The sequence below is a fragment of the Chrysemys picta genome, chromosome 1, assembly GCF_011386835.1.
Source record: "Chrysemys picta bellii isolate R12L10 chromosome 1, ASM1138683v2, whole genome shotgun sequence".
Taxonomy (NCBI): domain Eukaryota; kingdom Metazoa; phylum Chordata; order Testudines; family Emydidae; genus Chrysemys; species Chrysemys picta.
In genome coordinates, this window is record NC_088791.1 from 143,182,516 (window position 1) to 143,202,821 (window position 20,306).

The 20,306-nt window shown below is 46.1% G+C and overlaps 2 protein-coding genes across 3 annotated transcripts in view; one reads left to right on the forward strand and one right to left on the reverse strand.

Annotated features, from left to right (window-relative positions):
• LPCAT3 (lysophosphatidylcholine acyltransferase 3) overlaps nucleotides 1-20,300 on the forward strand; it is a 32,349-nt gene extending 12,049 nt beyond the window's left edge. Inside the window, exons 1-13 of one of the 2 annotated variants that reach the window (XM_065585404.1) lie at nucleotides 11,107-11,245; nucleotides 11,908-12,015; nucleotides 12,129-12,235; nucleotides 12,388-12,481; nucleotides 12,637-12,674; nucleotides 13,796-13,974; nucleotides 14,397-14,505; nucleotides 17,231-17,317; nucleotides 17,823-17,989; nucleotides 18,399-18,546; nucleotides 19,443-19,601; nucleotides 19,694-19,820; nucleotides 19,949-20,300. In XM_065585404.1, the coding sequence (XP_065441476.1) occupies nucleotides 12,188-12,235; nucleotides 12,388-12,481; nucleotides 12,637-12,674; nucleotides 13,796-13,974; nucleotides 14,397-14,505; nucleotides 17,231-17,317; nucleotides 17,823-17,989; nucleotides 18,399-18,546; nucleotides 19,443-19,601; nucleotides 19,694-19,810 (1,146 nt within the window). In that variant the 5' untranslated portion in view covers nucleotides 11,107-11,245; nucleotides 11,908-12,015; nucleotides 12,129-12,187 and the 3' untranslated portion in view covers nucleotides 19,811-19,820; nucleotides 19,949-20,300. Of the gene's footprint in view, nucleotides 1-11,106; nucleotides 11,246-11,907; nucleotides 12,016-12,128; nucleotides 12,236-12,387; nucleotides 12,482-12,636; nucleotides 12,675-13,795; nucleotides 13,975-14,396; nucleotides 14,506-17,230; nucleotides 17,318-17,822; nucleotides 17,990-18,398; nucleotides 18,547-19,442; nucleotides 19,602-19,693; nucleotides 19,821-19,948 lie in introns of those variants that run through there. The other variant, XM_005312032.4, reaches the window with a different exon arrangement.
• On the reverse strand, nucleotides 5,926-11,629 carry LOC135981701 (zinc finger and SCAN domain-containing protein 29-like). Its single transcript, XM_065585414.1, has 2 exons — nucleotides 10,966-11,629; nucleotides 5,926-10,130 (listed from the first exon to the last, which is right to left on the reverse strand). The coding sequence occupies exons 1-2, from the start codon at nucleotides 11,459-11,461 to the stop codon at nucleotides 9,679-9,681; spliced, it is 948 nt and encodes a 315-aa protein (XP_065441486.1). The 5' UTR covers nucleotides 11,462-11,629; the 3' UTR covers nucleotides 5,926-9,678.
• Nucleotides 20,301-20,306: the final 6 nt, after the last annotated feature.

Genomic DNA, 20,306 nt, shown 5'->3' on the forward strand with positions numbered 1-20,306 from the left:
TGCTCTGTGAACACCATCAACAACTTTTAATTGTTTTTTCTACACATCCCACAGCATTCTGTCTGTCATGTTCCCCATTGAGTCAGTTCTTCTTGCAGCTCTGCAAATACTAAAGGATCATGTGTACTGTGATTGCAATGCTCATGACAGTAGTGCAGAGCTGTGTGGGATCCGTGTTTCTGTCACAGATGGTGGATAGCGAGGAGAGATGAATGAATTTGTGTGATTTTGGAAAAAAGCCATGAAGATTGTGGGATATAGATGACATTATGGAATGTAGACAGTTAAACACTCGGAAGTTGACACCTTGCTCCCCGTCGCCCCTGTGCATCTAATTTCTGCCCTACTATGCATTGCCAAAACTTCCTAAAAGACTGTGCGCTGGCTGGTGGTGGGTTACACCGTGGGATACCTACCCATAGTGCACCCAAGTGTGCATTGTTACACTCATTCCTGGTTGAGTATGCTCACTGCTGACACAAGTAGCCAAGTAGACACACACACACACAGGTTTGTGTCAACCAATGTTTGTAGTGTAGGCATGGCCTGAATCTCCCAAGGCTCCGCTGAGGCACTTGGGCACCATTACAAGCACTTCCATGACAGGTGAAGCAAAGTCTCGTAGCTTCAAGCTGAGCTTCTGAGTTGGCCCAATGCCTATTGCTGACTAACATGCACGGTGCCTATTCTACTTTGGAGGGGAAGCAGATAGAGTCAAAGATTTTTTTTTAACATTAGATTGGAGCACTGTGATCATCGAGTCTGACCTGCATAACTCAGACCATATGGCATCATCCAGTAATTCTTGCACCTAATTTGTGGTGGAACTGGAGCGAATCTTTTAGAAAGACACGTAATCTTGATTTACAGATTTCAAGTGATGGAGAATCCACCACATTCATGTTAATGTGTTCTACTGCTTAATTATGTGCACCATCCAAAAAAAAAAAAAAAGCACCTTTTTAATTTAATTCGTCTAGTTTCAGCTTCCAGCCATTGGATCTGACTATACCTTTGTGTGCTAGTTTGAGAGTCTTCTAGAATCTGATACCTTCTGCTTGTGAACAAGATCAGGTTGCCTTTTAAGCTTCTTTTGATAAGCTAGAGACAGAGTTCCTAAGCCTCTTACTATAAGGCATGTGCCACAAATCATTCTTGTGGCTCTTCTCTGAAGCCTCTCAAATTTTTTCATTGCCTTTCTTGAAATGTGGACACCAGAACTGATGCAGTATTCCAGTATAGCTACTTTACAGTATACTTTTAAGTATAGTTACTTCTCTACATAAAAAAAGAATAAATGGACACAAATTGGACATTAGGAATGGTAACATACAAAAGCCCAGAAGGAGAACACTTCAATCTTCCTGGACATTCTATAACAGATTTAAAAGTAGCTATACTTGAACAAAAAAACTTCAGAAACAGACTTCAAAGAGAAACTGCAGAACTAAAATTCATTTGCAAATTGAACACCATTAATTTGAGCTTGAATAGGGACTGGGAGTGGCTGGCTCACTACAGAAGCAGCTTTGCCTCTCTTGGAATTGACACCTCCTCATCAGTTATTGGGAGTGGACTACATCCACCCTGATCGAATTGGCCCTGTCAACACTGGTTCTCCACTTGTGAGGTAACTCCCTTCTCTTCATGTGTCGGTATAATAATGCCTGCTTCTGTAATTTTCACTCCATGCATCTGAAGAAGGATTTTTTTTTTTTACCCACGAAAGCTTATGTCCAAATAAATCCCTTAATCTTTAAGGTGCCACCGGACTCCCTGTTGTTTTTATAGAAAGTCAATAACTTCTAATATTGTCCCATTTCTCTGTATTCCCATCTGTTGTCTTTTTGTCTTATACTTGGATTGCAAACTCTTTGGGTAGGAACTGTGTTTTTGACAGCCCCCAGCACAGTGGGGTTCTGCTCCATAACTAGGGCTCCTAGAGGTGCTACAATATTACAAATAATACTTAATATGTCAGTTATTACATGCTTAGCTGACAAAGTTCTGACCAAAAATAATTTGATTGAAAAGACCTATGTTCCATTAAACCATGTTGATTGGCATTAATTATATTTCTATCCTTGTAATTCTTTGAGTCTTCTTTACACCATTCCACTGTTTTCCTAGTCACTGTTCGCCTAACCAGCTTACAGTTAACCTGGTCACCCTGTGGTACGTTTATAAATATTTGCACATTAGCTTTCTTCCAGTCCTCTGAAACTTCCCCAATACTCCAGGTTTTATTAAAAACTGATATCAGTGGGCCAGAGAGCTCTTCAACTCTTATTTCTTTTATTTATTCATTCTTGACTGCAGCGGGGGGCAGGTTTGTATAATTTTTGATGGTGCCCAGAACAAGTCCAAGTCCCGCCCCCCCACACCTGCCTTGTAAGCCAATATATTTTTTTTTAAAATAATGTAAAAATTTGAGGGTTCTGGGGTAGGGATGGTGATGTGGGGTGTGGGAGGGGCTCAGGCAGAGGGTTGGGGTGCAGGGGTGTGAGGGCTGTGGGGTGGGGCCAGGGATGAGGGGTTCACGATGGAGGAGAGGATTTAGGCCTGGGGCATAAGGTTAGGGTGTGGGGGGATGAGAGCTCTGGCTGGGGATGAGGGGTTTGGCATGTGGGAGGGGACTCAGGGCTAGGGCAGAGGGTTGGAGTATGGGGGATGAGGGCTCTGGCTGGGGGTGTGGGCTCGGGGGTGGGGCTGGGGATGAGGAGTTTGGGGTGCAGGCAGGCTGTCCCAGACGTGGGGCCTGAGAGGAGGACTCCCCCCAGCCCTATTCCCGCTGACAGCAGCAAGCTCCGGGGGAGGGGCCCCCCTCCCTCCCGGCAGCACACTCACCTTGCACCACTGTCACTGCATGTGCTCCTAGGGCCCCTCTCAGGTCCAGGAAGCCTCCTTGCCTCCCTTGTGGTGGGTGTTGGGGGGGCTATCATCACGTGCGCCTCCTCTCCTGCTGCCGCCCCTTGCTGTAGCCTCACTAGGGGTGGGGGATGGGGCTGCCCCATGCCCAGCATGGGGCAGGAGTGGTGACTGTGGGTGGTGGGGCCCCCTGTGCTGGTGGAGGTTCCCACCAGAAAAGGGAGGGGTCCCAGGCGGAAGGACAGGATTAGGGTCAGCCTGCCCTGGCACTAGTTGATGGGGGGCGCTAGGACCCTGCGGTGGCAGTTGATGCCGGGAGCCAGCAGAGCTGCTTGAGGCAGGGACGCTCTGGGACCCAGGGGAGGCATGCGGGGGCAGCAAGTGGGGGCTGGGGGACACTCAGGGGAGGCGTGCAGGGGTGGCACGCGGTGCCGGGGGAGAGACCCGGCCCCAAACATTGGTGGACCCAGGCCCCCGGGCCCTGAATATTGCTGGAGCACAGGCACCACAAGCCCATATAACTTTGCCGTCCCTGCTTGACTGACGTTCCATGTGCAAGTTGTTCACCAACCATACCTGTGAACCCTGGAGGGCTGCCTTATGTTGTATTGAGGCAATTCTGAGGGGATGTCATGCTCTGGCACTAAAGTGCCTGGAGAGGTTCCTCTGAGTTCTCAGGCTTGCATTGGTGAGTTAAGATCTGGTAGCCTCACTCTCTGGGCCTGGGGACATGTGGGCAGGTCAGGATTTAGCTACAGTGTTCTGAGTTTTTGGTAAGGGTGCTATTAAACTGCCCTTCTGGAGCTCTTCACCTTCATGGTCCTGTCCTCTGAAACCTGTGGGCAAAAAGACTTGCTCCTACATTGAGTGCTATCTCAGTCCTCATGGCAAACCAGTGAATCTGTGAGAGACTGCCTCTCAGTGTCAGTCTTCTCCCTCAGTATCAAGGAAAAATAAGGTGAGCCATGAGGCTCTTGACTCTTCGCACCACTATTACCATAGGTTTGTCCTGATTCCAGGGCTCCAGGTGTTGAGATGGACAACATCCAATGTCCTCCACTTGGATGTCTTAATGTTGATGGCCTCCAGATCTTACGGTATCAGGATTCTAGTGTTCCTACTATCTGATGTGCTGGGAACTTAATGCCATGTGAATCTATCTGGACTGTTCCCACAGTGTTGGGTGGCCAGATGTTTGGGCATCAGTGGGCCAGATCCAGGTGTTGGCTTCCCCCAAAGTCTCTATTTCTGACACTGGCATCAGCCATGAGTTGAAATGCCTCAATGTCGAATTGGTCTGTGCATTCTCTTAGGGTATGTCTACACTTAAAACACTACAGCAGAACAGCTGCGCCACTGTAGAGCTTCAGTGTAGACCAGTGGTTCCCAAACTTTAACAATCTGTGAACCCCTTTCACTAAAATGTCAAGTCTCGCAAACCCCCTTCTAAAAATGAATATTTCCAGGGATTTTCTCCTTTACCTGAGCATAAATTATAAAAGCATTGATCTTGGAAATATAAAATTTGTTTTTATGACATGCTTATTACACGTGATTTACTATTTATCGTTACAGTATTTTTATTACATTATGAAAACGGTAACACTCTTCTAAGATCTCACTTTCGTAGCTTGTATCTCTTTGAATAAGCCTGTTATAACACAAGGCTCCAATGTTTCATCCAGGAGTATCAGATGTGAAACAGCATGAAGGTATTTAAGAAGCCAACTCAAAGAGTTCCTCGTACACAAGCATTCAGGTCTTGGGCAGTCCAGGCAAACAACGGACGTTACAAGAAAGCTTAAACTTGTTCTTCAGAATAATTTTAAAAACAATACTATCTGCCTATTTAATTTTAAAAACAGCAAAACATATCCACCTCCCTTTCCATTTCTTATAAGGAGTCTTGAAGTTTAAATCTCCTCAGTGTGATAGATATGCTTGCTTTGATCTGCTTAGCTCTTGGAAGTCCAGGGGCTCCAGGCTGCTGGCCCCATGCTGCCCAGAGTCCCTAGGGACAGTTCTGTCCACCATTAGGGAATTTTTTTCCGAGAACCCCCTGTAAAATTTTGTGAACCCCAGTTTGGGAACCACTGGTGTAGACACTACCTATGCCATTGGGAGAGGTTCTCCCGTCAGCATAGGTAATCCATCTCCCCAAGAGGCAGAGGAAGAATTCTTCCATTGACTTAGCACTCTCTCTACACGGGGACTTAGGAAGACAGATGTTATTTTGGAGCTTGTATGATATGTTCAGTTTCTGCAGAAACTAAACTTTGCTTGCCGAAAGGGAGAAAGCTTTTAGCCATTGTGACTGAGGGGAAAAAACCTTTCCACGTATGCATTGAATATAAACCGATCGTGTTTCAGGCTGTCAGTCATTTCAGGAAGACAATAAATGTCTCATATCCCTTCAAGCCTGATGATGATTCATTTTTACTGCTGATCATTTTAGTGGATAGAGTGGGGTGTGGGAATTGTAAGTTGCTAGAGGGAAGAAAGAGACTTAGGGCTTTTCTATGTGGAAAGTGGAATTGAAATAGCTATCAGTTATTTCAGTATGAATTGGTGAGTGGGCAGTCTTATTTTGGAATGAGTGTCTATGTAGACTTATGCCAAAATAACCAAAAAGTGTGAATTGCAACAGATTTAATTATTTCAATTCCAAACTCAGAGTAGACAAGCCCAAAGATGAGGGAGAGAAGTAGAGAAAGGAGAATGGGGAAGGAAGAAAAACAAAGGACAGAAATAGCAGTGTCATAAAGGGGAGCATAGTTTCCCTATGAGCAGTGCAGAATGCAACAATAAGATACTGAATACATTGTAGAGTCATTGACCACAGCTTTGTAACTGTGGTTGTGTTTTGCACTTGCACCTGGGATTCAATCTCTTATGTATGAAGGACACAGTATAACTTCCCCAAAATCATGAGATTTACAACTGGAATACAGAACGAATTTTCTGAGAATTTAGATCCTAATTACCACATTTATTTATAAGCTTTAATCAAAATAAGAAAGTTAGCACTCATTTTAGAAGCTGGCACCCCACTTTTTTTTTTTTTTTTATCCTGAATAATCTTAATAATGGAACAACAGACTCTTCAACCTCTCCATATAGTTAAAGCTCATGCATAGACTGCTCTTGGAGAAATTAGGTTGTAATTCAACTAAGGTATTGACAATTGTATCTAATTATTATTATGATAGCCTATAGACTGGGCCAGGTCAACAGTTTAGGTCATTCTTAACTCGAGTCAATATGACATTGGAAGTAATTTGACTCCTAAGGAGAGAGAAGATGAGACTGTAGTAAGCAGCAGCATTAGGGTAATGTAATCATGCATACGGATGTTCCTCGCCCACTTCCTGACCAATGGGACTGAGCATCTTCAAAAGAGAAGCAAGTAACTGTGACTCTTATCCTGTCAACATGATCAAATGTGTTGCTGAGCTTCAGGAAATGCTTTCATAATGGAGAGCCCTATTTTAAGTAGTAGTTTGCCCCTGGACCTTGCTGGTGGGTCCTCATTTTCTTTGTTGGACTCTGGCAAGGATGTTTATTCCTCTGGCTACCACGAATTTGTAAACTTGTCAGCCCAATAATTATAGGTGGAGCTAAAAGTGATAGCAATTATTAGGGTTGCCTGACACTTCCCAATATAAGATTTTGTTTTCAATTGCTTATAACTTTGTCTGAAATTTCCCATTGAGTGTCTGCCTCAGGCTGAATTTTTTGGGGGAAAGTTTCCACCAAAATGGTTCAGTTGTTTCTAAGAATGATGTTTGTTTGTTTGTTTTTAATCCTTGAGACATTTTTTTTGAACAGCTCTAGTGCCCCTATGCTTTGGAGCAGGGGTTGCAATTTGTGTCCAGAGGCAGAGAGATGCCTTTTGCTGTCCCTGTGAAAATCTGCCCAAATTTATAAGCCTTTGAAAAACCAGTTTGCATATGTTCAGTAGAGACCTGCAGAGCTTAACAGCTAAAATCTCCAAAGATTCCATCCTCAATGAGCATGCTCTATCCTCTCACAGCTCCTTTGTACATTTTGTATGGGACCCTGAGAACAAATCAAAGTTGCGTAGTGAAGGTGGCTGTTGTCTATAGAACCCCTGCCTCGTTTGGTGCAGAAGTTGGAAGATGAATAAAGTTGAGGATTGCAGAAAGAGAGGTCTCATAATTAAGGCAGTTGAATGCCGTCCTGGAGAATTGGATTCATCCCTGTCTCTACCACAGAATTCCTATGTGATACTGGGGAAATCACTTAAACCAAACTTTTCATAGATGGTCACTAATTGTGTATTCCTCCCTTTCTGAGGTCTGATTTATAGAAGTGCTATATAATGCTAATTACTCTGAAAAAAATCCAATGCATCTCAAATTGGGCACCTAAAATTAGAGGGAACTTTTTGTCCTTAACCTCTGCCCCTCAGTTTCCCTTCTGTACAATGAGGATAATATCATATTGCCTCCCAGAGTGTTGTGAAGATAAATTAACATTTGTGAAGCACTTGTATGCTATAGCGATGAGTGCTGCAGAAAAGTCTATGCAGAAATTAATAATTTTGTCTTCAGAGCAGGGTTTGAATAGTGTGTAGTAAATAAGTCCTAGAGCCACACATTGAACAATTAGGAGAAAACAAAGTATTGAATAAATACCTATTCAGTGAGCACCATTCATCCTCTGCACTAAATGAGGTAGGGACCCTGTGGAAATAATAGTATGTGATTATGTAATTAAAAACTATCATAATGCATATACACAAGGGGGCTGAATTAAGATTGCACAGGCAACCTTAATTCTTGGGCCACTGGGGAGGGGGAATACAGAGCCCAGGAGAACACATACCCACTTATGGGCCCTAGGCCGTGGCTACACTTGCAGATGTACAGCGCTGTGAGTTAAACCTGACTTCGTGCAGCTGAGTAGGGAGAGCGCTGCAGTCTGTCCACACTGACAGCTGCCCAGTTCAGTATCGTGGCCACATTTGCGGCAATTGCAGCGCTATTGGGAGCAGTGCATTATGGGCAGCTATCCCACAGAGCACCTTTTCCCATTCTGGCGCCGTGGGTTGTGGGAAGGGGGCGTGGGAAGGGGGATTCTGGGTCCTGTCCCAATGCCCTGTGATGCATCGCTTCACATCCCAGAAATCCCTTTGTTTCTGTCCATCTTTGGCGCCATCTTTCAACGGTTTCTGTGCAGCGCGATCTGTCTGCGGGAAATGGAGTCCGAACTGCTGAGGCGTATGCTGACGAGTCTCGCCAGCACGTCACGTTTGGCTATCAAACTATTCCTTAAGATCCAAAGTGACAGTGAGAGTGAGGGTGAGGGTGAGGATTCCAACGATGCTATCGAGACGCGTAACGCGTACGACATGAAATTGCTTGTGACATTCACGGACATGCTTAGCACTGTGGGACGCCGCTTTTGGGTTCGGGAAACAAGCACCGAGTGGTGGGATCACATCGTCATGGAAGTCTGGGATGACGAGCAGTGGCTGCAGAACTTTCGGATGAGAAAAGCCACTTTCGTGGGACTGTGTGAGGAGCTTGCCCCCACCCTGCAGCGCAAGGACACGAGATTGAGAGCTGCCCTGCCAGTGGAGAAGCGGGTGGCTATTGCAATCTGGAAGCTGGCAACTCCAGACAGCTACCGGTCAGTCGCAAACCAGTTTGGAGTGTGAAAGTCGACCGTTGGAATCGTGTTGATGCAAGTTTGCAAGGCCATTAATCGCATCCTACTCAGAAGAACCGTGACTCTGGGTAACGTGCAGGAAATAGTGCACAAATCGGTTTCCCTAACTGGAGGGGCGATAGATGGGACGCACATTCCTATTCTGGCACCACCCCACCTAGGATCCGAGTACGTTAATCGGAAGGGGTATTTCTCTATGGTTCTCCAGGCGCTTGTGGATCACCGTGGGCATTTCATTGACATTAACACAGGCTGGCCTGGAAAGGTGCATGACGAAGGCATCTTTTGGAACACTTGGCTGTTCAGGAAGATGCAGGCCGGGACTTTTTTCCCAGAGCGGAAGATCACGGTAGGGGAAGTTGAAATGCCCATTGTGATCCTTGGAGATCTCACTTATCCGTTAATGCCGTGGCTCATGAAACCCTACACAGGGAGCCTTGACAGCAGCAAGGAACGGTTCAACTACAGGCTGAGCCGGTGCCGAATGACTGTGGAGTGTGCCTTTGGCCATTTAAAGACCCGCTGGCGATCTCTGTATGGGAAGCTGGACTTGGCCAAAAGCAGCATCCCCGCGGTTATATCCGCGTGCTGTGCCCTCCATAATATTTGTGAAGGGAGGGGTGAAAGCTTCACTCAGGCATGGACCTCCGAGGTTCAACACGTGGAGGCTGAATTTGCACAGCCAGAGAGCAGGGCTATTACAGGGGCCCAGCGCGGGGCTGCAAGGATTAGGGATGCCTTGAGGGAGCAATTTGAGGCTGAAAACCAGCAGTGATATCTGGTGCCCTGCACAGGAGTGAAGTGCAGTAGTTCCAATCTTTAGGAATCAGTGTCTGCTTAGCAGACAAGCAGACTTGCAGTACCTGTTTATTTCCTGGGCTAAGGAGTCTTTTACTTTATGCAATAATAAAGAATGTTTTCAAAGCCAAAGAATCCATTTATTGAAAAGAAGAAAAAATTATTTATTGAAAAGAAAAAAGGGGGTGGCGTGGGGAACAGTACAATCACAGATTCGTGTATGTCCTGTCTGGTGTGCTGTGCAGTGAGTGCTGCACTTCAGGGCAGCTATACTGCATGGTGATGGGGGTTGAGTGCAGAGGGTAAGGGTCGTGGTCTTCAGGGTTGGGTGGTGAAAATACTGGTGTTGGAGGCAGCGGGTGGCGTGAAGAACACGGAAGTTGGGGAAAGTGGGTTGGAGGTGACAGTGTGGCACAACAGAAAGAGTTTTGGGACAAGGGCTGTGGGGGGTGGGTGGCGTTTTCGGTACTGCTCCTCTTTCTGCATGGCTACCAGCTCCTGGATAGCATCTGCTTGGCGCTCCAGGATGCTGATGAGCCTATCAGTGCTTTGCTGCCAGTGCGCGGTGCTTTGCCGCCGGTGCGCTGCGTTTTCCTGGCAGATCCTGCTTTCTCTCTCCCTCCAGTCCTGTGCCTTCTCGTTCTCTTTAATAGATTGCCGCATCACTTCTTGCAGCATGTCTTCTTTGCTTTTTCGCGGTCTCTTCCTGAGTCTTTGCAGTCTCTGAGCAGACGATAAGAGGGATGGCTGAGGTCTCAAGGTTGATGCAGCTGTATAGGCAAAACGTAACATTTAACAGAGGCAGCATTGTTTATACCAGACAGAGTAATGATTCCCCCCGCACTTAAGGAGTAGAAAACACATAATTTTCCCGTCCGAAACAGAGCACACATATCCCACGGGAGCCTCAAAATGGTGAGTAAAGGGGACTGATTGTTTCAGGGCTGCACTGTCCTCTGGGTTTCTGTGCCTTGGGGAGAGCCAACAGTTTCAGGGGGCACCTACACTGAACACTGTCCCAACATTTTCCACAGGAGTTCGTCCTGGACGATATCTTGCTGCTGAGGGTGACCTGGGAAGCAAGGGAGGGTCTTCTACTGCAATGCGGCTTCTGCCCTGGCCCATATGAAATGAAATTAATGGAGATATCCCATCTCCTAGAGCTGGAAGGGACCTTGAAAGGTCATCGAATCCAGCCTCCTGCCTTCACTAGCAGGACCAAGTACTGATTTTGCCCCAGATCCCCAAGTGGCCCCCTCAAGGATTGAACTCACAACCCTGGGTTTAGCAGGCCAATGCTCAAACCACTGAGCTATCCCTCCCCCCCAGCTTGCCTGTGTGCAGCAATGGTCCCCTCGCGGCACAGTGGCGCGGACACTTTAGCCTGGCTGGGACAAGGACCACGGTGGCTCTCCCTATAAACCTAGCGCAAGCGCATTGTACACGTTCGGATAAGACATTCGAAGAGATTACCGAGGCTGATTACCGCGATATGATAAACCACATCAATGCACTATTCCGCATCTAGGCTTGCATGCTTAATCCTCCTCCCCCAAAGAGCCCGCACCGAAAAAAATTCCTTCCCGAAAAAAAAAAAATGCTTACCGGGAACCTGCTCTTCTGTTTGTCCTCCACCAAGTACCGGCCGCTGCGACTGGTTACCATCCTCCTGGCTCGAGAAGAGCTCCTGGCTGCATGGCTCCATCCGGCCCACCACCATCACTCCCGTTTTCCTCCTCCTCCCCCCCCACACCGGCTCTGAAGTGTCCATGGTGGTGCTTGGAGTGGAGGTGGAGTTAACCCCAAGTATCGCATCCAGCTCCTTGTAGAATCTGCAGGTCACTGGGGGAGCACCCGAGCGGCCGTTTGCGTCGCGGGCTTTGCGGTAGGCACTCCGCAGCTCCTTGACTTTAATCCTGCACTGCAGGGCGTCCCGGTCATGGCCCCTTTCCATCATGTCCTTTGATACCTTCCCGAAGGTATCGTAATTCCTACGGCTGGAGTGCAGCTGGGACTGGACAGCTTCCTCCCCCCAAACACTGATGAGGTCCAGCAACTCGCCATTGCTCCATGCTGGGGCTCGCTTGGTGCGTGGAGGCATGGTCACCTGGAAAGATTTGCTGATAGCACTCCATGCCACGCTGGGCTGAGCAAACAGGAAGGGGATTTTTAAAATTCCCGGGGAATGTAAAGGGTCGGTCACATGGTTGGTTACCTGAGGCCAGGGCAGTAGAGTTTGAACTGATGGCCAGAGTGGTTAGAACAGGCATTGTGGGATACTGTCGAATAAGTCTGGAGGCCATTCACAGCGCTGCACTCGCTATTCCTCTCGGAGAGGTGGAGTACATGCAGCGCTGCAACCAAGGAGATACAGCGTTGCAAATGCCTTGCCAGTGTGGACGGGGAGTGAGTTACAGTGCTGGGGGCGGCTTTACAGTGCTGCAACTCGCAAGTGTAGCCAGGGCCCTAGAGGTTTATTGTTTAGACTTGTATAAACCTATCTTCTTGTTTGCATTAAGTTATATTCCTGTCTCTTTCCCCACCCAGGATACCCTTTTGCCTTGTTCCAGCGCTATTTCCTCTTCCAGAAGGAGGTCTACCTCATTCACCTGTACAACACCCTAACAGGGCTCTCAATTGCCTACTTCAACTTCGGTAAGAGGGATATGGGGAGAAATGGGCTGCTTGGCTCAGAGCTTGCTGCAGTTTGAGAACCTGTGGTGAGGAGCTGCTGTGTAGTTCAATTCTCAGTCCATCTGTCTCCACAGGGACACAGTTCACTCACTCCCTGCTGTGTGTCCTGATCCAGTTCCTCATACTGAGGCTTATGGGCCGCACGATAACTGCTGTCTTGACCACCTTCTGCTTTCAAATAGTAAGTGCCTCCTTCTTCTCTGCATTCATCTAGAGTGGGAAGCCTGCTGCTGCTACCCAATCCTTTACTTCCCAGTAGTGAGCGTGGGAGGGGATAGAACAAGTTTTGCTGGAGTAGTCAGCCTGAGTAATCCACACCATGGTCTCTTTCAGACATACCTTATGGCTGGTTATTACTTCACTGCCACAGAGCATTATGACATTAAGTGGACCATGCCACACTGTGTCTTGACTCTCAAGCTGATTGGTGAGTGATGCCACCTATTTCCTTCCTTTACACACACCGTGTATATGCTTTCCACCACTCCTGCCCCAAAGGTGAGGAGGTGTTTAAATCCTTAGTGGTTCAACCCTATCCTTTCAAAGATGGTCTCAACGTAATTCTGATCTCTCTATCTCTAGGCTTGGCCATCGATTATTACGATGGAGGGAAGGATTTGGTGAGTGAAGCCCCATCTCTCTCCTCTCCCACTTCTTTCCTGTGAGCTGAAGGCCAGAGGAGTCAAGTTCTGGGGAGAGAGTCAAAGAACTCAATCCCCAGCTCAGCAAAGCCATGGCTCGGAGGGTGCATCTGTGTGTGTATAAGAGGCATGAACCCCAGAGTGGAAAGGGATTGTCTGGGACAATAGTAATCACAGCTGGGGCTAGCCACTTCAGCTCTGGGATCCATGACAGGATCGTATTCTCTCCCCAGTCTCATAAAATCCATTTCTCAGGGCTTCTAGTTCCCCATGTCCTGAACAGTGGGGCCCTTCCTTTGGGGAAATAGTTTTACAGACATCTCAACACTGGGTAAGACTTCCTGTGCTCCTTTCCCTTGGTTCAGTCTCATCCCTGTTCTCCCCTCTTCAGTCCCATAGGGTTCCTACCCCTGTAGATGACCTGCCCCTTCCCCTTATTCCTTGTTTAGGGTGTTGGGACCAGGACCCTAGCAACTTGGGAGCAGTCACCCTATCGCAAAGTAGGGTGTGAGAAATACTGCTTCCTTATGGAGGAAGAGAGACTAGAATCTCTGCTGTTGTCTCCTAATCCCCATTCTAACATATCGCTTGCATGTCTACTGTTTGGGGCTTCGCCCTGTCCCCCCAAGCAGACAAATTACCACTGATAATAAGAGAACATGGTTCAGTTGAGACTTCCAAGGTGAAGTTCAAGCAGCAAAACTAGTGAGTAGTATAATGGGCTTGTGCCCCAGGAATATATCCTTCTGCTGGGAAGTGTGGACCCCAGCACTGAAGCTTTGTATGAGTTGGGGTGTGTGCATGCCACTGCAGCCTAGAGGAGACTAGGAGTGCAGCTCCTACTGCACTTGGCATGCTGGAGGGGACGGGTGCAGTTCCCCTTGTTGAGGGATCAGCTGGGAGCGTGGATCCCCATGATTGGGCTTTGAATGCAGATACTGTTGCTGTTGGGAGCCGGAGGCTTGTATCTTAATCAATCAATGAACTGGTGAGACCTTTGAGTGTAGCAGTTTATAACTCAAACCAGAGGGGAGATGGATTGGGGGAGTTAAATCCATGATTAGTCTAGGGAAATGTTAATGTCGCTCCCTTTGATACAGGGGTCCCTGAACCCTGAGCAGAAGCGGTTTGCAGTCCATGGAGTTCCTACCTTACTGGAGGTCTCGGGTTTCTCCTATTTCTATGGTGCCTTCATGGTGGGGCCCCAGTTCTCCATGACAGACTATCAGAAACTGGCAAGGAGCGAGATGACTGATGTTCCAGGCCAAAGACCCAACAGGTAACCAGAGCCACTCTGGCCCCCTCCCTCATGAGAGCCCCAAGCATCCTTTACCTAGATGGCAGTACATTGCCATCTAGCACCACACTGGATCTCAGGGTTCAGTACTGACTCTCAGGGGGATGCAGCCTCCAAAGACTCCCCTACAAAGTTGCCACAATGCAGCACCCTCCTTAGCACTGCTCTTGGATATTATTATTTTGTTCTGAGTCTGCAACACTCAATGCAGACCCAGCCCAAGCCTGGTGGGGTGTTGATCCCAGTTCCCAATGAGGGTGGCCACTGCAGTGGATCCTCCTTCAGCCCCATCTGAGCCCTTAGCTCCACTTCTTTTTTTAAATTCTGTTCAATTTGGGAGTCTTGAGTTTCTTTGCAACATTTGACTTCTGATCTCCACTTTCTCTCCCCCCCTCCCCCCCCAGCCTTGTGCCTGCTGGCAAGCGCCTTACCCTAGGCCTCTTCTTTCTGGTAACCTATACCCTAGTGAGCCCATACATCTCTGATGAAGACCTCATCTCTGATGCATACCTGGTAAGTACTAGTGTTAGTAGTTAGAGCTGAGCTTTAGAAGCTAATCTATTCCTGTAGGTGGCACCAGCTACTCAAGACAGGAATTGTAAAACTAGAAAACTAAGTGAAAGGACTTTTAAGGATTGCCTAGTTAAATATTACAGAAGGGTCAGTAACTGCAAATGTTAAACACCCCCCACTAATTCAGTGGCATTGCATGCCCGGGGGGTTGCATTTAATGACGAACATGAATACTGAGTTATAAATTGAACAAGAAACTTAGTGCAATCCAGTTACTGTTGGAACCATTTATATTTCCTGATCATTTAATGATTAACCGTTAATCATTATCGTAACAAAGTTCTTTGCATATAGTTTCCTAGGATTTTTTATACTTAAAAAAGGTAAAGAAGAAATCATGAACCATATATTTTCAAGACTTCACAAACTAAGCATTCCCTAATGCCAACACAACAATGAAGGATCCACTCAAGGTCCTGCTTGTTTGTCAATATTGTTGCTTAAAAAAATAAAGTAGTGACTTTACTCAGCAGGTCCAGCTCACTCTGCAGGTTAACTCACTTGAGTTTGAAACTGATCTGACTTTTTGAGATCCTTGGAGAAATGGCTGATTTCTCCCTCAAGTTCATCAGTTTTTCTACATAACCAGGAACAAACAAGGACTTTAAAATTTAGAAATAAAAATATTAACTAGGACTGTCGATTAATCGCAGTTTACTGATGCGATTAACTCAAAATTAATTGTGATTAATCGCAGTTTTAATTGCACTGTTAAACAATAGAATACCAATTGAAATTTATTAACTATTTTGGATGTTTTTCTACATTTTCATATCTATTGTATTCTGTGTTGTAATTGAAATGAGTGTATATTATTTTTTATTATAAATATTTGCACTGTAAAAGTTATAAACAAAAGAAATAGTATTTTTCAGTTCACCTCATACAAGTACTGTAGTGCAATCTCTTGGATGTGAAAGTGCAACTTACAAATGTAGAATTTTTTTGATACATAACTGCACTCAAAAACAAAACAATGTAAAACTTCAGAGCCTACAAGTCCACTCAGTCCTACTTCTTGTTCAGCCAATTGCTAAGACAAACAAGTTTGTTTACATTTACAGGAGATAATGCTGCCCTCTTCTTATTAACAATGTCACCAGAAAGTGAGAACAGGCATTTGCATGGCACTTTTGTAGCTGGCACTGCAAGGTATTTACGTGCTAGATATCCTAAACATTCGTATGCCCCTTCGTGCTTCAGCCACCATTCCAGACGACATGCTTCCATGTTGATGACGCTTGTTAAAAAAATGCGTTAATTAAATTTGTGATTTAACTCCTTGGGGGAGAATTGTATGTCCCCTGCTCTGTTTTACCAGCATTCTGCCATATATTTCATGTTAGAGCAGTCTCGGATGATGACTCAACACATGTTGTTCATTTTAAGAACACTGTCACTGCAGATTTGACAAAACACGAAGGTACCAATGTGAGATTTCTAAAGATAGCTACAGCACTCGACCCAAGGTTTAAGAATCTGAAGTGCCTTCCAAAATCTGAGAGGCATGAGGTGTGGAGCATGCTCTCGGAAGTCTTAAAAGAGCAAAACTCTGATGCAGAAACTACAGAACCCAAAAGAAAGCTGCTTTGGATTGTTATTGAGCAGAACCCGTCATCAGCACGGACACATGTCCCCTGGAATGGCAGTTGAAGAATGAAGGGACATATGAATCTTTAGTGCATCTGACACGTAAATATCTTGCAACGCTGGCTACAACAGTGCCATGAAAACTCCTGTTCTCACTTTCAGGTGACAATATGCCCAAATAAATTTGTTAAGTCTCTAAGGTGCCACAAGGACTCCTCGTTATTTTTGCTGATACAGACTAACACAGCTACCACTCTGAAAACTGTAAACAAGAAGCATGCAGCATTATCTCCTCAAAACTTGTTTGTCTGAGCTATTGGCTGAACAAGAAGTAGGACTGAGTGGACTTGCAGGCTCTAAAATTTTACATTGTTTTATTTTTGAATGCAGTTTTTTTTGGTACATAATTCTACATTTGTAAGTTCAACTTTCATGATAGAGATATTGCAATACAGTACTTGTATTGGGTGAATTGAAAAATACTATTTCTTTTGTTTTTTACTATGCAAATATTTGTAATAAAAAATAAATATAAAGTGAGCACTGTACACTTTGTATTCTGTGTTGTAACTGAAATCAATATATTTGAAAATGTAGAAAACATCCAAAAATATTTAAATAAATGTTCTGTTATTGTTTAACAATACGATTAATCATGATTAATTTTTTTAATCGCTTGACAGCCCTAATATTAACCCTAAAATGCTTCTGAAATGGCTATGTTACTGCTCCAGATGGTATGTGGCTGTAAAATAGTTGGATTACAGGAGGTTAACTATTCTTAGCCATATAAAATTGAGCATCTCTCCTTTAAACACTAGTTCAGACTAGCGAGATGAGACCTCACATGGTCAGATCTAGCAATGCTGTGTCTCAGTACTGCTAGCTAGCTCGATATTTAGGGTACCTGAGCTCTTGGGTTCTCTGAAGTCACAAATGTGAATCCTTCCACTGGCCTGCTTCACTAGGGGCTATCCTCCATGATCCAGGAGATGTTGTGCTAGAGCTAATATAACACCTGGACAGTTTTCAGCCACCATTTTTTTTCTCCTGGGTTCTCTTTGTATCTCTGCAGGAACAGCCTTTCTGGTTCCGATGCTTTTACATATTGATCTGGGGCAAAGTGATACTCTACAAATATGTCACCTGTTGGCTTGTCACGGTGAGTCCAGAAGGGGGATGTGCCCTGAAAAAAACTCCCCTTTTAACTTGACTAGGACAGATGCATCAGAGCAAGGAACTTTATAGTTGCTCTGCTCAGCCCTCCTTCACAGGGACTGCTGTGACAAAGAGCTGGTTGGGAATGTTTTGACAAAATAGATTAATCAGAAAATGCTGATTCGGTGAACCCAAAACTTCTTGTGAAATGGGGAAAACTCTTGACATTTCATATTTTCGTAGGATGGGAAAAGTGAGCACACACACACACACACCCCCGCTTTAGTTGTGGGGCGTGAGACATAATAGCCAGACAAGGGAGTTGAAGTATCCTGCTGCTACCCAGTTCTGCCCTTCCTAGCCAGTAGGGAGGCAACTTGTAACAGTTCATCTCTGCCATTACCAACAGTAGGCATTGTGCCATTGTGGGGGAGGAGCCTATAACTGCCCAACTCTGACTTCTCCAGTAGGAGGTGCTGCTTTTCCTTGATATGTGTAGTTTCTCACAGGAAGGAGTCTGCATCCTCGTTGGCCTTGGGTATAATGGCCGAGATGAGAGTGGGATACCACAGTGGGACGCTTGTGCCAACATGAAGGTTTGGTTATTCGAGACAACACCCTTCTTCACGGGGACCATTGCTTCCTTCAACATCAACACCAATGCCTGGGTGGCTCGGTGAGCAGGGGGCCTTTCACAGTCAGAGCACCAGTCTCAATCTAGGCCCAGGCCAGAAGTTGGAGGGCTTGCTGGGGCAGGGATGTTGGGAATGGAGTATGAAGCCCTTTGTCTCTAGAGCACTGGTTCCAGTGTGGCCCCAAAGCAGTTGTGATGGAAAGTTTTTTCCTCTCTCATGATCCTTTGAAATGACTTGACCCAGCTCCTGGTTGGACAAGTGCTCAGTCATGCAAAGTATTCACCTGCCCCAGCACTTGAGTACTCTCAGCAGGTTGGCCTCCCCTCATTAGTGCTGCTTGTCCCATTGAAGGGATACAGAGGCCTTCAGTCTCAGAACACGTCCCCAGTGTGCAGAGGGGAAAGGAGCTAATCAATCACAACTGCATTAAATTTCTCTTCTTGGCTCCAGTTACATCTTCAAACGGCTGAAGTTCTTGGGTAACAAGCTTCTGTCACAGGCATTGGCCCTGTTCTTCCTGGCTGTGTGGCATGGGCTGCACTCTGGCTACCTTGTGTGCTTCCAAATGGAGTTCCTTATAGTCATCGTTGAAAGACAGGTATGCTGTGTCTGGTATATTAGCAGGGGGATGGCTTGTGATAGCCAAGGCCCCGTGGTTTCTAAAGACCCAGGAGTCTGTGGTAACTTTGGGAAACTTCCACACTGGAAGCTTTACCTGAATTAAATATAAAATTGATCTGTCCCTTATGTTTCTGCATTTTACACCATATTGTTTACTCTTAAGTAGACTGCTGGCATCTGTGTGGACAATCTGTAATTCCATCATAGAAGATGTCAGGGAGGAAGCCAGTTTGGCATATGGGTAGGGGGCAACTGAGGCTCTGGACACTTGGGAAGCTTGCAAGCACATGATCTGGTTGCATCTGCTAAAACTATCAACAGTGAAATAGTTTATAGTTGGGCTGTCTAGTGATTAAAACATTAAAAAAATTACAGTTAAAACAACATTAGAATACCATTTATTTATATGGGGGGGGGGGGCTATTTTCAAATAGAGGGTCAGGGCTGGGGCCTCTGGGCTTCAGCCCGCCTCCCCAGGGGAAGCTGCAGGCCGCTCCAGTGCAGCACCCCCTCCAGCCGTTGTGCCACCTCCAGAGCTGCAAGCTGGGGCTTCAGCCCCCTGCTGCTGATGCCTTCCACCCTGCCCACAGGTATGTCATTAATGTTTTAATTGTGGTTTATTAATGGCAGGCATTACCTGCAATTGACAACCCTAGTTTACAGCTAATCTCTTTAAGAATCATATTAAAACTCTACTGAACTTTTTTCAGAGTCATTGTTTGACTGTCTGCAGTCTGACAACACTACATCTTTCAGAGCATAGAGGCCAATTCCGTCTATGATCACTGAATGCACGGGGCCCTGTGTGTAATGCATACAGATGTCAAGTGACAGTAGGAATATCATACTGACCACTCCTTCCTTTTTTGTCAGGCAATCACCCTAGTGCGGGACTCTCCTGTTCTGAGTGCTTGGGCCTCCATCACTTTCCTGCAGCCTCTCTACTATGTGCTGCAGCAAACCATCCACTGGATGTTCATGGGTTACTCACTGGTGCCATTCTGCCTTTTTACCTGGGACAAGTGGATCAAGGTACATAAAAACCTTGAAAGGGCAGCAAGATTTTGGGGGACAGGAGAGACCACCATGCAAGCTAATCATTAATCCCCTCTCTCTCCACACAGGTGTATAGCTCTATTTATTTCCTAGGCCACATGATATTCCTCACCTTACTGCTTGTGTTGCCTTACGTCCGCAGAGCATTTGTGCCACGGAAAGAAAAGCTAAAGAAAGCAGAGTAACAGCCAAAAGGTGAGACTTACAGAGTGGGGCAGGGAGACTTGAGGCCTAGAACAGCAAAGGTACAGGTCAGGATTGAGGGATAACCGATGTCAATGGGGGCTGCTTTATTCCTAATTTTGCCTGTTGTCTCCTTTCAGTTTGTACCATGCGTGAACCGGTACAGGTGATGGACTCATCCCGTGCTGAAGCATCACCTGTCAAGTTTGCTGTGTTCAAGTTCAACTGTTCTGTCAATGTGATGAGGGGAACAGAGAGTACAGGGTCAGAGACCCACTAGTGAGGAGTGCAGAGGGCAATGCCCCTCCACTTTTCACACCCTCTACATGTTGCCTTATCTCTCTGCTGCCCTCTGGTGGACACTCCTTTATGCTGACTTCAAATGATTGTAAAGCACTAAACACCACCACTATGTGGGGATGGAACCACCTCTGAATTTTCTACTTCAGTCATCCCAGATAAAAATTGTTCCCTGTTTTTTTCCCCTCCCCACTCCTG